At 45.2% G+C, this 16,580-nt stretch overlaps 1 protein-coding gene across 1 annotated transcript in view; it reads right to left on the bottom strand.

Moving 5' to 3' along the window:
• The window catches only part of Slit3 (slit guidance ligand 3), a 575,059-nt gene that overhangs the window by 138,747 nt on the left and 419,732 nt on the right, over positions 1–16,580 (bottom strand). The window contains exon 7 of the mRNA XM_027425222.2: positions 333–404. Within this exon, the coding sequence (XP_027281023.1) occupies positions 333–404 (72 nt within the window). The remainder of the gene's footprint in view (positions 1–332; positions 405–16,580) is intronic.

The raw sequence follows: 16,580 nt of genomic DNA, 5'->3' as shown, positions 1-16,580 counted from the left end.
ACAGAGCAAGTTCCAGGACAGCCTCCAGAGCCACAGAGAAACCCTATCTCGAAAAACGGAAAAAGAAAGAAAGAAAGAAAGAAAGAAAGAAAGAAAGAAAGAAAGAAAGAAAGGAAGGAAGGAAGGAAGAAATGAGTTTCCCAGGCACAGAATGGAAGCTAGGAATCATGGCTGCATGCCCTTCACGTGCCGTCACTCACTAAAGTCCCCACTTGCTTTAGGACTTTGGATGTGGGAGCTGTGTGCTCAGTAGGTTTTACAAGCAGAGATAGCAGCCCTCGGGGCTGCTTAAGGTAGGAGATGGGTGGGGAGGAAGGGCAGTCTTTACTCACAGGGTCCGAATCTTCGGCATGTGGTTGAAGCTGGTGACCAGGATGCGGCTAATGTTGTTGTTGTTGAGGGTGCTGCGGAGACAGGGGAAAAGGAAGTTATGAATGAGGGCCGCTGAGATGTTCATAAGTGTTGGGGAGGAGTTGATATGGCTGTTAAAAAAAAAGGTCATCAACAACTAAGAACCAGGGCACCCAAGTGTCTAGAGCCGAGGGAAACTCTCCAGATGATGGGGGAATTCCAAGTCCTGATTCCTGTAGGTTCCCCCACCATCCCTGACTCAATCGTGTTATGTGATGAGTGCCTGATTACAATACCTTTCATTCTTTTTGTTTTGAAAGAGGCATTGTATCTTGAATCATGTGTATGCATAGGTGTGTGGGTATGTGCACATGAGTGCCACTGCCCACAGAGGTCAGAGGCATTGGATATGCCTGGAGACGCCTGGCATGGGTGCCGCACACACAAAGAATGGCTGAGCCACTTTTTCTCCTGCCCCAGCATCTTTAATTCTTACTGGGATAAGTCAGTTACATGCCACTACTCTCTTCTAGAGAGAGGGAAGATGTTCTCCTTTTGACTGGTAGTGCAGAACCCCCAAAGGAGATGTTATACTCTTGTTTTAGATGAAGAGGCTGAGCTGCAGCCAGGAAAGACAACTTCCAGCTTTGCCATGACTGCTCAGCTCTGCAGGTGGGATCAGACCAAGGCCTCTCTCACCCCATTCTTGTTTTGTTCACTCACACACTGCTTTGCACATGCTATCTTGATAGGCTCATCTGTACTTCCCAGGCATCTTCTGGTCCTTCAAGAGTATTAACTTTCTTCAAGAGGGACTAACTCTCCTATTTCCAGTGCTCTTGACAATGGATGGAGTTCCCATGGGGCAACGCTAGTTCCGGCTAGTTCCTTTGGCAGGGAGAAGCATAGGGAAAGATGTGAACTGTACAAATGGATCTGAGAAAGTGCAGCTGCTGAAGAGTTGAAATCAGGATCTAGGAAAATACTGCCTTGGTTTACCCACTGAAAACACCCATTATGAAGCCCAGGAGAATGTGGCAGTGAGGGACATCTCTGAGTTCAGGCAGGTGAATACACACTGGGGAGGTGGCCAGAAGTGAGAAGGCTGGGCATGGTTCTCAGGCTCCGACCCCATACTCGCTTTTCTTTGCATTCCAAAAGGCAAGAACTGGATCCAGGCTTTGGTCTGCTCCTTCCTGCTGTCCACTTTTCCTGGACATTTCTTTTCTCTGATCTCTTCAGAGACATACCAGATCTCACTCCTCTCTTCTCATCAACTCAATTTCTCCTACTCTTCTCTAGGACACCACTGGTCTTCACTGGCTCAAGGAGGAGCCATTGTTGGGCAGGAAGATGGTGCTGTGGCCTCTTGGTAAATATATCACCCCTCCCTCCCCCGTTTCCTCATTCCCTCCTTCCCTCCCTTGGTTTTTTTGAGGCAGTGTTTCTCTGTGTAACCCTAGCTGTCCTGGAACTTGATCCATAGGGCAGACTGGCCTTGAACTCGAGATTGGACTGCCTCTGTCCCACCCTGCCCAGAGCTGTAATTAAAAGCATCCACCACCACTGCCTGGCTAAAAAAAATGTGTAGCCTGTATACCAAGCTGGCCTCAGAGATGGCCTTTTCCTTACTGTGCCTTCTCTGTGAGCTACGGATGCAGGGTGTGTAGTTCGTGCTCAGTAAACAGCATCAATTTCCCGACTATGTTGCAGTGAATCTAGGCCTGGCCTGCAGTGTATCCCTCGCTTCAACCTTCCAAAGAGAAAGAGCGTTCATTCAAACACAGTCATCCCATGCCTCAACCTGATTACAGCTCCAGCCCTTGTGACCTAAGTCCCAAGCAGGGATACCTGCCCCTCAAATTTATTCCTCAAATGCCCTGGTCTCTCTGTTCCTTGCTTGGCCAACAGGAGGAAGGTAGGGGGCACATAGAGGAGAACAGTCTAGTTTTTGTCCCCTCAACCTTGCCATTCACTGTATACCCACCATGTGTCTGGCACTATGTCAGGCATTCAGTAGAGATGAACACACCCATTTACAACCACTTGTGTTTGTGTGCCTCATGCAGCTGCACCACTTCAGAAGTGGAAACTTTTTGGCTCTTTTGTCTAGCTCTCTGCCCACCCCACCAATTTGTGTTTGTGCAGGCACGTGTGTGTACATGTCTGTCTATCCTGGAAGCCTTTGGAGTGTTTTATCAGGCAACACTAAGAAAGAAATAGGCAACCCCATCAGGCTGAGCTCTACTGGATCAGGGAAGTCTCCAGGACAGAAGCAATGCTGTAGCTTCTATCATCTCAGAATTCCACTCTGCGCATGGGGGACAGCATTATGTGCAAGGCAGTGCATACAATGAACAAAGCCAGGAAGGGAGCAAGTGAGCACTTGGTTCAGATCCCAAGAGTTCACAGCCAGCCCTCACTTGGCTGCAGATACAGGGCAGCTAACACTCAGGCTTCAGCTGGAACTGTATCCAGCAGCGGCCCAGCAGCAATGACTTATTAACGTATTACTACACTGATATTTAAATGTGAGCCGTAATGAGAGCTATAAAACATTTACGATAATAGCAATTATTCCAGAACCCGAGTGACTAAACACAGTATTCACACTTTCATGATTTGCTGCTTGAGGCTGGCTGGCCTGGGGATGTCAGAAGGTTGCTAACCTCTTAGACACTGATTGCCCTGGAAGCTGCGGTTGCTGTTTTGCTAAGAAACACAGATTCGTTTGATTTCTCGTCTTGGCAGCTTTGGCCCAGGGAGGGAACACTGTGCTCTATCTGGCTCTTAGTTCCTGCCTAAGCATCTGGCATTCAATGGGAGAGTTGGCATGAGGTTCCCAGTGCAGAGGGGCAGCGCTGGTGAGCATGGGCCTCAAAGGTAGAGCCCTTGTTAGAGTCTGGCTCTGCCGTTTATGGCCCACGTCACCACCGGTAACTTTGTGAATCTCATTACCTTTCTCCTTTGCAACCCAGCAGTAATAATAATGATCTCACAGAGTGCAGGCAGCGATTAAGTGAGATGGCACCAATGCCCAATATTAACCATGAGATTCTTATATGGAGGTAAGATCTGGGTTATGACTCTGTATCATTCAAGTCCTCTCATCAAGGAGTGGAAAGGTGACTCAGTTGGCAAAGTGGTGTCCTTGTGATTATGAGAGTGAAGCCCAGAACTCATATCAATTCCTATTATTACCCTATGAAGCAAGGGGTGGTGTCAAGACTTGAATCCAAGCAAGTTTGGCTTCAGGAATGTTGCTGCTATATGATAACCACGACTTTGATGGCTTGAATTTTTTCTCATACAGTTTGGAGGTCCTAATCTAAAGTGGGTCCATGGGAGTGTACTTCTCAGGAGTCTTGGGAGTGGGGATTTGTTTGCTCTCTATTGGAGCTTGAAGGGTTGTCTACATTCCTTGAACCAGGCCCCACTCCTTGCGTTACTCCAACCTCTTAGGATCTCACGATGATTGCCTACTCTCCCTTTTAAGGAGCCCTGTGATTACAGACTATCTCTGCTCACAAGATCATTAATTTGGTCCCATTTTTAAGGGCCCCTCTGACCACTTAGAGTGACACAGATTCCCGGGATGAAGGTGTGGGGATCTTTAAGAGGTCATTATCTAGCCAACCACCAATTCCTTGAAACAAGGTATATAAAGCACTTATAATGGGGCCAGGCTCTGAACTGATTTTCATTAATTGTTACTGTGGCTTATGGTTAGTCCTTTCCTCCATGGCTTCACAGAGTCTCATCGGATACACTGAGGTCAGGACTGTTACCCCCATTTAAGAGATGAGCAGTCAGAGGCCAGGAGAGGCTGAGGGTCCTGCATGGGCAGCAGGCTAGCTGTTGGTGAATGCTAGACTGGGTGGCCTTTTTTTTCCCCCCATTTCATTTCCCTGACTCACCCGCTGCCCTCTGCTTTTAGGCAAGGTGGCTGCTGCAGTATAGCTCCTATCTGTCACATCTGCTCTGGACCCAGAGCTAGGAAATCTGCATAAGCCTCCTGTCACCTCTTGTTTTATAAGCCTTAGCAGCAGAAAACAAAAGGCTTCCTTTGCCAATGCTACTGTCCCCACTTCCCACAGTTGGTGGTGTGTTAGTGTTATAGCAGCCACCCCTGTGTTGACCTCATGTATTTACTGCCATCCCCTGGAGAAGCTATGCTGGTTCTAGGCCTACCTTCAGCCCCCTCCCTTTGCTCTTTTGATGAGATGTGGAGAAAAAGTACTTCTCCCAAATTATCCAGGTAAGGTTGGAGGTTTTCCCCAACCATATGCTATTAATCCAGCATTTTTCTTAAGGTTTAAAGTTCAAATCTGGAGTTAAATTTATCCTGTTAATTTCTTTTAAATTTAAATTTAAATTTTATGTGTATGGGTGTTTTGTTCTCATGTCAATCTCTATATCACTTGCATGCCTGGTGCCCGTGGTAGTCTGGAAGGAGGTGTTGGAGCCCCTAAAAATGGAGTTAGAGATGGTTATGAGCTACCATGTGGTTGCTGGGAATTGAGCCCAGTGCTCTTATCTACCAATCCATCTTCTCAGACAAGATTCTGTTAATTTTAGGACTCCCCCATTTCCAGCCACCCCAAAGGACACTTGATTCTGAAAGGACACTTCAACCTGAATCCTATCGGGGACGTCTCCCTTCCTTACAGGATTGAAATGACAGCCACTGGCTTCCTGATTTTCTCTTCAGTCCTTACCACATTATAGATACTGTCTTCAATACTGAGGCTAGTTGACCTGAATACCAGTCCAGTGGTCCTAAGGTTCTGTCATGCTAGGAGCCCAGCTGTTGAATAAAAAGTGCCACAGTCCTGTGGGTCCTGTAACTGAGAGCACTAGAAAGGGTCTATTCAATTTTTTATTCCAGGGGCTGGAGACACTGCTTAGTGGTTAAGAGCACTGGCTGCTTTTCCAGAGGACGGCGTTTTATACCCAGCAGCTACATGGAGGTTCACAACTATTTGTAACTCCAGTTCTAGGGGATCTGACATCCTCTCTGGCTACTGCAGAGACATACATGCAGTAAAAACAAACATACACATAAACATAAATAAATACAATTAATTAATTATCTTTTCAAGCCACAAAGGATTAGCAAGCTTATTATCTCTACCATGCTGTACATATAGAACATGGGTGCTCTGCAGTTTAGAAGTCAAATGCTGGGGTAATGTGGTAGGACAGGCCTCCCCGCTCCAACAATGACAAATTCATGAGGGAGTAATGTGAATGACAGTTAGCTCCAGATTCTGGAACCAGGCCAAATCACATCCCATAAGCTTGCTTTTGTCAATAAAGTTTCATTCCTTTATTTTTGTGCTGTCTGTGAGTGCTTTTGTGTGATAATGGCTGAGGAGTTACGGCATGGACCATGTGGCCCGTGAAGCCTAAAATATTTACTATCAGGCTCTGCCATTCTGATCCTGTGTCTGCCAGGGAATAAGTGCTGGTAAATCAGAACTACGAGGGGATTAGGTCAAAGGCATTTAGAACTTAGAAAGAAACAAACAAAGGCCCAAATAGTTTTAGGAACCCAACAGTGGTAATTAACAGATCCAAAAAAGCAGACAGTTAAACTCCTAGCCAGCACACCACGCTCTCACCCTGGAAAATGACCCCAGTGTTTCTGTACTTATAATGATATGTGGGGATCAGGTCCAATACAAGAGACAGCCATATTGGGCTAGCTAGGGAATGGATATGGGCAATAGTTCTCAGATCATAGCTCCAGGCCTGCAGCATCACGCAAGAGTATTAGCCATGCTGCTCAGTCCACTCAGACCTCCTTAGTAGAAACCTTGGGTGGGCCTCTATGCCGTACATTTTAATAAACCCTTCAGAGGTCTCTCATACAAGCTCACTTCTTTTTTTCTCTCCTGGTATCAGGGTTTTAGGCATACAAGACAACTTGATACCACTGAACTACTTCCCCAGGCCTTTCGCCATTATTTTAAATTTGGAGACAGGGTCTCACTAAACTGACCAGGTTGCCCTTGAATTTGCAATGCTCTCACCTCAGTCTTTCAAGTAGCTGGGATTATAGGTGTGTGAAGCCACACTCACATATGAAAACCATTGAGCAAGGAGGGGGCTAAGAACATAATTCCTCCTGCCTTGCAAGTGTATGAGGCAGTAAACAGGATGTCTACTTTTGCTCCAAGACCAAAGACCTCTTTTATGGCAGGCACGGTGTTTTCCCAATTGGGACTAGGGGGCTGTAATCACCACTGGAGAGCTCTGGCATGGCTTCTGCATCCCCAGCTCTCTACTGGTCTCTGCTGGGTGCTAACATGCAGTTCACTCTTGCATCATTCAAGATAGCCATCTTTGATCTAAGAAGCTCTGACCAGCTACATCCACTCCACCCTGGCAACCTTAATAAGGCTGACATTTCCCTCTGTCTCCTCCGATTAGGCCATCGCTTTATCTCTCTGAGCTTTCTTGGCTCTGGCTGTAATCTGCATGTTGTGTGTCCATAACACCATGTAATTGGCTCTAATGCACCAATATCATCTGCGTGCATGTATCACATAATTGCAAAAGCAGGCGTCTGCAGTGAGTGCAACTGCAGCCTCCCACTGGGCCAACTTTCCTGGGGTTCTGAGAAGCCCTCTGAATATATATCCATCCATCCTTTCTGGACACCCAGACTCCTTGGGTCTGATGGACTCACTTGGTAGACTGGCCCATTCTTTCCCTGCCTCCAAGCAGGCTTCCTTCTCTCTCAGCCCAGATAAGAGAGGTGGCTCCTTCCTTAATGGTCTCCTTGATGAATCAGCAGCAGTCAATGGCAATGGGGTACCTTTTATTTAAAGTGTATCTGGATAGGACCAATGCTCCATGCCTGAAAGCTAGAACTACTTCCAACAATACTTCCGTTGAATTCGTAGAAGTGGATGCAGAACCATTTTCTGAAGAGCAGCTGAGTGTAAACACTGGGGCTAGACCCTGTGGGAAACATCTAAACTGCTGGCATGGGGAATGTAAAGCACAGTGAGGTTCTGGCAGCTTGTGAACTACAAGAGGCCAGGCTGGGAGCCCACAGCTTCTTCTCCCTCTCACTTGGCCCAGGGAGGGTAAGAGGAATGAAACTCAAGTTTTTAGGGCCGTCCCTTAATTGCTGGTTCTTTCCTTTGGCTCATATGTCACAGCAAAACTGGCTGTGTTTCTTCTTGTCTGGCAACCATCATGCACCAGGAATCAGAACCTGTTTCTGGTGACTAACACTCTTCAGGATCCTACGAATGGAACCTGGAAGTGAGCATTCATTCACTCAGCTCTTATCAGCACATGCATCTGTGCTTGTCAGTGCAGACTTGGTCCTAGAAAAGCACATACTGATTTCCACTGGACCTGGTGAACTAGAGACAGACTGCCCCTCACCCCCAACTAAGCCTCTCCGGGACAGCAGGCTACCCTCAGCACTCCCAGTGGATGAAGCCCTTTGCACTGTTTCTCTTACAGTGAGGTGGGACTTGCCTTCCTCCTCAGCTCTTTACTGCTCTCATCTGTCTAGATGCTCTAGCAAGCTCTAGAAATCAGGGAGGAGGAAGTGGTGCATCCTTTGAGAAGATCTTAACTGAATGTTAAATTTCTCTCATGAACTCCTTAATTGCTGCTGCTGAGCATGACTTGTCTGTAAAGAATAGTTCGCTCCGAGGTAGGGTGGCATGGACTTCCCAGTGAAGATGACCATAATGATGGACAGTCACCATGGCAGTAGTGATGCTGATGCTCTGCTGTGCGGCCTGAGCACTGTGCACACACATTTATTTCTCCTAATGTCCTGAAATCCAGACCTTAAGCCTTTTTGCTACTCCAAGCAAGATCAATGAATTATGCCCAGATCACACACTATAGGGCTATAGAGACTATAGTCACAGTCAGGTATGTTATCAGGATCTATAGTTGTCAACATCAACTGAAATTGCGACTCACAAAATTGCTTTCAGACAGATGTCAACTGTCCAACTCCATGCCTTGCCAAGGTGGAGGTGGGTCATGTGATTTGTGCTGGACTCTTCACTGTGTCTGGTATGTTAGGGACCAGGCTCACTGCTGAGACTTCTCAAAAGGCAACAGCCCTGTTCCTGTACTATGAAGAGGAAGAGTTCAGCTACACCAGTGTGGGGAATTGTTGAGGCTACATGGAAGAGAAGACAATTGTGTCTCAATGCCTCTTAAGGAAAAGGCTTGGTCAATAGGTGAAAATGTTACTAAAAGTCACCATAGCCCTTGGTGTTGTATGGGATGAATGGGATTTTACGAATACACCACAGGACCAAGAGCTCTTTAACCTTAGCCTGTCTTTCTCCTATTAGATCAGGAAATAGGCCTCTGAGGTCAGATGAGGGAGGAGAAGGATGATGGGCAGCCACGACACCTCCTCTACCTGCTCTCAGTTATCCTGGGTGCTGCGTAATACCAAGTTCCCTGATCTCCCTGTGGACCGTTTAAATTAAAGCTCATAACCATTGTGTGGGCATATAATGAAAACAACTGATGCTGCACTGATTAGACCATTACTCTCAACTGTTAGAAAACATAATGATCTCACAAGGGGCCTTATTCACTGACGTATAGCAGCCGGGCTCTCATCTGACACCTCAAATTAGCAGCCAAAGCAATAACAGCTGGGGTTTTTGTCTCAATATTTGTACCCGACTCTAAAGTGATTTGGCACTGGGCGAGTGTTATTTTTAAACACACAGAGCTCACTGCCAAGTAACATTTTAAATGGTCTCCAGGTGTCATGTAAAACCTACAGAAATAAATAAAAACAATCAGCTGCCAATTTGGGTCTTTGATGATGCGGATTCCTTAACAAAAGGGCTTGTCTTTGGTTCTTCCTTCATTATGGATTCAGATTACGACAAGTAGAAATCTATCTCCATCCACTCAGCAGAGCTCCAGTGTTGAGAGAAAAGAGAAGATACTTTGAAAAGTACAGAAGTGGAAGAGCAAAAGAGAAAGATGAGCCCTCATAGGCTGCCATCGCTCAGCTGGATGCCTGGTTGTGTAAGTGTTTACCATGCACTAGTGTTTTTGGTGAGTGCATGCTGAAGAACTCATTCAGGGAGTTAAGCATGGATACTACTGGCAGTTCCCAATGGTTCAATTGCTGTCCAACTTGGTTAATGGAAAACAATATTCCTTAGAATACAATGTGAAGCAGTGGCTTTCCTATTCTCTTTCATTGTCTATAGGATGGAATCTGAACTCCAACACTGCTCTCTCTATTCAGGAGCCAGGCAACTGGTGCTATGCCAAGGTATCTGCAGTAGGCCATGGATGGAAGAGTATCCTCCAACTTCTAGAGCTGGGTAGGTGAGTTTGGAATCAAGAAGAGAATAGATAATTAAAAAAAAATCTCTAACCTAGTAAGAGGAAGGAGCGGGTAGTGATTAAATACTCAAAGATGGGGTGTGCACACTGTCTTGATGAAGACATCAAGACTGTTTAATTTTTTAAATTTAAAGATCAATTTACTTTTATTTTATGTGTATGACTATTTTGCCTTCAGGTATATATGTGCATTGTCTCTGGTGTCCTCTGAGAACAGAAAAGGGTACCAGACCTCCTGGAACTAGAGTTACAGACACCAGTTTTATGTGGGCACTGGGAATTAAACCTGGGTCCTCTGGAAGAACAGCCAGTGCTCTTAACTATGGAGCCATCCCTACAGACCTAGAAAGACTGTTTTGTGCCCCACTATGTAGGCAGGACATGGCTGCACATTTGGCACATAGGAAGACTCACTAAATAGTTATCCAATGGGTGGTTTATTTAAAGATAAGAAGGTTGGTGTTTGGGGCATCTTTTGATACAAATAAATGTCCACTCTGAATAGTCTTCTGTGCCAATCCAGAGGACAACTCAATTATCTATATGAGTGGGCTGCAAAGGGACTGTAGGAAAGGCAGCCTTCCTAAGTAGACTGTCAATTTGAGTTTCTAGAACCCATGCTAAGCTGGGGTGTGGGTGCAGTGTTTCCAGATTTCCTCTTATTTTTTTTAAGGATAAATGTGAACCATGCAGGATCTTTGGAGGAAATTGTCTGGGTTTTTAAAACTGGCACCAGTCTCCTTGAGAAACAAAATCTGCAAGTGAACCAAACACCTGGGAGGTGGTTCTGGTTAACAGGGACCAGGTTTTGTGCTCTGAATCCAAGAATGAACATTTTGAACTCTCTCTCTCTCTCTCTCTCTCTCTCTCTCTCTCTCTCTCTCTCTCTCTCTCACACACACACACACACACACACACACACACACACACACACACACAGGCCTCTTGATGGCACATGTGAGCTGTGGTTAAACCCTCTGCATGTCATCTCCTGAAGGGCAGCTGTCCACTGAGAGGTGTCCCCTGCAAACCAACTACTCAGATTCCCTGTCTCTAAACAACCCAGTTATTACTTGGTAACAAACATCCCTGCAGTTCCGTTCTTGGGGGAAGACTGTTCCTCCCAGCAGGTGTATCCCTGCTTGGTCCATGAATTCCACTCATCAGTTCTGTGTCTGCACATTGAGCCACTGCCTGCATATGGTTTGCAATCTTTTGAGCCACTTCAGAGAAACTACACAGGGTGCTTGTGGCTTTGTTCTCAGGCTGAGATGCAAAGAGATCGCTGATATTTGTAATGGGGAGAGGATGTCAGAAAGCTGGGTGCAATTTATATCTTGTCTTATACAATCCTAGGGGGCCCTAGGATTTACCAGTTGAGCCTCTAGTCACCACTGGTAGCTGAGGAATGATGAACTGAAATTGGATCCCCTCCCAGGCTGCCCTCTGACTAGGCAGAGACACTGGAGTGGCCACTTCCTCAGCAGTGGTCATATGCCTGGAAGGGCCTTGGAAGGCAGGGTATTGTCCTCAAGCAGAATGCAAAATGTCCCCTTTAGCAAGCCCAGGGATCAAGGGATGATGGCATAGACAGGGCGCAGAGTCTGGCTTCACTAATTTTTGTTTCCTGTCTGGTAACACAGAGAAGCAGACAGCAATAAAAAGCATTGGCTAAAGAGCCAAAAGGACCATTTTCTGGCCTTGTTCTGCCATGAAATTTTCCTATAGCTACAGACACTTAGCCTTCCAAGAGGAATTATTTTTTCTTTTAAAACGAAGTGAGCCCCCACCCTCCAGGGTCTTTCTATTCTTTAATTTCTTGATTCCAGGAGGTTGGGTGCTGACTCTAAAATGGCATTTCGGGACTCTGAGTAGCTTTCAAAACAGAACTACAAGTGATCCTGGATTACCAGCTGTGCACAAGGACAGGCCACCTGGCCAGACTCTGTGAGTCACTTCCAGTACCCACTTGGCATGTGACAACAGTTACAAGCAAGGCTTCCTTTCTTTCTTTATGCAGATACCTGCTTCTGCTTCTGTGTGGTCAACAGGCTTCTTTTCCTGCCTGGATGCTGTGTTTTCACTTTGCATCTGGAGACAGACGGGGCCAGACAAGGGAATGAGCTTGCCACTCAGCTGAGTACCCAGTAAACAGAAGTCATTCACAAGACTGAGAGAAGTGAACACTGGATGTGAAAGCGAATTCTTGAAGCGGTCTGACTTTGGTGGGATACAACTGTAATAACCCAGGGTTTTTGAGAACAGGTCTTTTGTGGGTAGAAGACCTAGATGTTAAAATTAAGGTAGAGGAAAGGCAGAGGGGAGAGGATGATATAGCAACATATTTACTGTTAGATAATGCTTTATAACATACAGCAGTGGCAAGGGAGGTTTGGAGACATGGGCCTGGAAAGAACCACTGGGCAGGCCCGGTCCAAGCAGCACTCAGACTTCCAATTAGTCCTCAACAGGCACTGTCCCACTACGTGCTAACTGTGGAAATTTAAATTCCATCAGTTTAAGTGAGATGTGATGAAATAATTCATTCTCAGGTTCGTGTGCTCAGGAATCATGCCTGGCATGTAACTACCATGTACATCTCGCAGATGGGCAGTATTTCCTTCCCTGAGCTGCTGGACATGATTATAGCCACACATGTGCCCAGTGTCTCGGCTTCAGATAGTCAATGGAAGTTGAAAATACATTCTTTTATATAAAATCTATTGAATTTTTAAATGTCGGGATTAGATTCTAATTTTCTTTTTGACACACTTTCACTAAGCAGCTCAAGTGGGCTGGAACTCACTGTGGGATGGACTCCAACTCCCTTCCTGAGTTCTGAGATTCCGTGCATCACCACACCTAGCTCTGCTAGTTTTTAAAAAATAGAAACAACTGCACAAAACTTAAAAAGAATTCCAAACCTCACACCCGAGTGTCAATCACCAAAAAAATGGTGTTAACAGGAGGATTTGTCTCAAAATCCTTTGTTGGTGAAGATCAATTCATCAAGCTTTGGCATGCCCTCTTTACCCAGGAATATACACCAGTGCCATTTTCAAATAACCATTAGTTAGCAGGAAAATGAATTCATAAGCTACCTCATGTTGGTTATTTAAATGTAAAAATGACTTTACACTTCAAATTAATTTTTACTTTTTCTTAAGCTGGCATTCTTAAAACCTATTTATTTTAAATACATGACCATCATCAAACATAGAGACTGAGGGATTCTGGAAAAGGGGTGTGTTACATAGCACACGAGTACTTAGAGAGAGACGGGTATCTGTTCTGGTATGCTGAGGACTGAATGGAATTCACAAACTGCAATTTAATCCTGACAGTCTGGGTACATAACAATTTGCAGCATAGTGTCAAAAAATCACATTCAGGGATATTTTAAGAGTTTCATTAAGTAATGACAGTTCCAAATTCAAAACTATATCATGAGTTAACACTGACTCCAGGACTGTTAAATGTACAGCCCCCAGAGGGATCCAGGTGAAGAAGCATCGTGTAAATAAATGAAAGCCAATCTCATATATTAGAATACACCAATTTTCATTGTAGCTCTGACTTTGTTCATGATTAAAAGTAAGGGGAAGGGGTCACACTTTAGTTGGAGTAATATAAAATCAGAGGTAACGTGAGAAGTGGGCAGTTCCCGTCAAACACCTCATTCGACCTTTAATGTAACTAGGATAGCCATAACCTTAATTTTGTTCTGAGCCAGAATGCAATAGCATTCTGCAGAGGAATTGCAGGATGGTGATTCTCTATTTAGTTTATTAATTTCACCCTGACTTGGTGCCTTGTACTTTAGCTGGCCACCTACTACGTGTGGCAGCGAAGCAGTACAAAGTATCCATCAACTTTGGTTTTTCATGAGTCTCCACTTGCCATTTGTTAGGCACATGCTACTGACATCTCCTTTACACAACGGCTCTAAGGGATATGTATGGCTGTCCTCAATGTCCAGTGAGGACCGAACCTCTTTCATCTAGTATGGTGACGGTGGACTGGCCTCCAGCTCACTGACAATACCCATTAGCCCCATGCTCACCCCTGGCTTCCTTCCTTCCTTCCTTCCTTCCTTCCTTCCTTCCTTCCTTCCTTCCTTCCTTCCTTCCTTCCTTTCTCTTTGTCTGGGGCAGTTCTGTGGACCATATTTGATGGTGATTAAGCTGGGTTTAAGTGAGCATCCTATACCTCAGCTTTTCAAAGAGAAAAACCATGGTTCCTGCGTTATTCTCCACAATGACAATGGCCACTGGCCTAACTGATGCATATGCTTGTTCATATAGCCTCAGCATTATAGTATGCCTTTAATAATTTTTAATTATGTTGTTGAGGTAGAGTACTTAAATGGAAGGGCTTATGTTTCATGCAGAAATGAATCTAAGCACTGGGAGAAGAAGAGTCCCTGGACCTGGCCAGTGTCTCTCTGGGGAAATTATTCTCGTTTGTGGTTCCTCAGTCTCCCCACTGGTTGATCTGGGTAAACACAATCTTCCCTGCAAAGTTATGGCACACACATAAGTAATGGGCTGCCCTCTCAAGTCTTATCTTGCTGCCTGAAACATGCTAGAAAAAGAAGATAGTGGATACCTACACATGGAGGAAGTAACAATATTCCTAACAAATAATTCATATACTACATCACTGGGCTATGTAATACATAATCATTATGTCATTATTATTGTTAACCGGGACAAAGGCAGCTCAGTTGAAATGAACAACAGATCATCTACTTCCATTTGTACTGAACTCCAGGTTTTTCTGAATTGGACTGTCCTTGACCATCCTCCAAACCAGTGCCTCACACCCCTAAACCAGGATACCATCCCCAAGCCACAAGAGTACCAAGACCATTGTCGATTTATTTTTGCTATCTCCCTCTAACACCAGAAAAATAACTTCTTCCCATTTACCCTTCTCAGTCTATGTGTGGGGCACAATGTCTGGCTGTGCCAAACCCACCTGGATGTGGCTGAATTAGAACGACACTAGGAGTCTGGTAAACTGTTGCCACTCAATATGCCCCTTTGAGTGTTTTTCAAATGCACAAACCCAATTACTATTGCTTTAAAATCAATGTGAATTTGGAGGCTAGCTTAACTCTTGAGAGGGACCTTCTAGGATATGAGTCACGAGGCATTCCTGGCTGTTCCTGGGGTGTCCTTGCTGAGTTTAGGGAGTACTAGACTCAGTGTTGTTACTCAGGTCTCTCTGTGCATGGCCACTCAAAAATTCTGGCTGGCTCTGGCCCACAGCACTTCCACTGGCACTCTGCTGACACAGTGTGCCCATGCTTCTTGGTGGATTAAAACGGGGGCTGCCTAGTTTGGCAGTGAACATAAAGGAGAAAAAGTGGATGAACGGCAAAGCTGAGTGTCAGAAGGGCGATGTCCCTCATCTACAGATGGCCACTGCAGTGCAGAACTGTGGTCTCACAGTTGCCAAATGTGTCTGGATTTTTTTAGAAAAGCTGTAAAATCTGGAATTTTATGTAAGTGATCCCAATATTTAAATGTGAAATATTAATCATATATATCAGAATATATATCCTGATATATATGTATATATCAGGATAAAAAGTCTTCTTTGTCTATGCAATACAACCGGTCTGTAGTCTAGTCTGCAACCTCTGGTTTGAAAAAGCAGAAAGCTGGATTGGTTTCGATTCTGTCCCAGATGTGTGTGCACTCCCTCAGCCTTCTTAACATTATCAAACTGTAATGGGAGGGGGATTATGAAAGGACAAACTGTGCTTAGGCTCCCCAACCTTTCCAGGGGTCCTCTTTGAACAGCTGTATTGTACACAGAGCCCAAAGAAGACAAAGAGCACCAATCAAGGAGCCCAGACCCCAGGTTCCAATCTCTCTACTAAATACAATTTACTGTTGACCTTGGGCACACCAGGACTAGATGACACAGGGAGGTACCCAGGCTGCAGAAGGTTAGGAGGTTTGGCTCTCTCTCTCCAGTCCCAGACTTTTCCCTACACTTAACCTGAGCAGTAGTTGGTCATTCCGGAGACACCTAAAGGTCCCATCAGCACCGGGTATAGTGAAGTCACTGAATTTCCCAAATTGGCAAGTGATATAAGTAGGAACAAGACCTTCAAACCTGCATGTACTGTTTATCTATAGACCCAGGGGAACTCCATACTATTGAACTGGTACCTGGATGTGTTTTTCTGATATCTTTAGTCTGGCTTTTTTCGTTTATCTATTTTCTGATAATTATGTACTGAAATTCTTACTCTGGGGTGATAATGTCTGAAAATGTCTTTTCACTTTTTTATAAACTCCTTATATTGCTAACTAGGCTTCCTTGGTATATATGTGGCTGCACCTGTGTGTATACACACAAACCAAGATCAAATGACAACTTCGGGTGTCGCTCTCCAAACGACAGTCATCTTTTGCTTTTGAGATGGAGTCTCTGGCTTGGGCACACTAAGGAGGCTAGGCTGGCTAGCCAGCAAGCCCCAAGGATGCACCTGCCTCTGCCACCCCCTATCCCCATGCTGGGATTACAAGTGGATGCCCCAAGACCCAGCTTTTTAAAGCCTGAGTTCTGGGGTTCAAACTCAAGTCCTCAAGCTGAAAAGCAAGTATTTTACCTCCTGAACCACCCACACTGTCACACTATGTGTCACTTGTATGTCCTCTCAATTTTTAAAATACAAGTTAAACTCTTCGCTGTTGCTTCTCATTCATAAAGGCATGCTGGGCAGGGAGGAGCCTGGTCTACCGAGACCTAGATGACCATTTTCAACTTAGTGGGCAGGGGTTGGAAACCAGCTCACAGCATCCTGAGCAGAGAAAGCTCAGAATGTGGTGTTGTCCCATGCAGCT

Source organism: Cricetulus griseus, chromosome 7 (genome assembly GCF_003668045.3).
Source record: "Cricetulus griseus strain 17A/GY chromosome 7, alternate assembly CriGri-PICRH-1.0, whole genome shotgun sequence".
NCBI lineage: Eukaryota > Metazoa > Chordata > Mammalia > Rodentia > Cricetidae > Cricetulus > Cricetulus griseus.
This window is presented reverse-complemented; position numbering and strand designations above follow the sequence as displayed.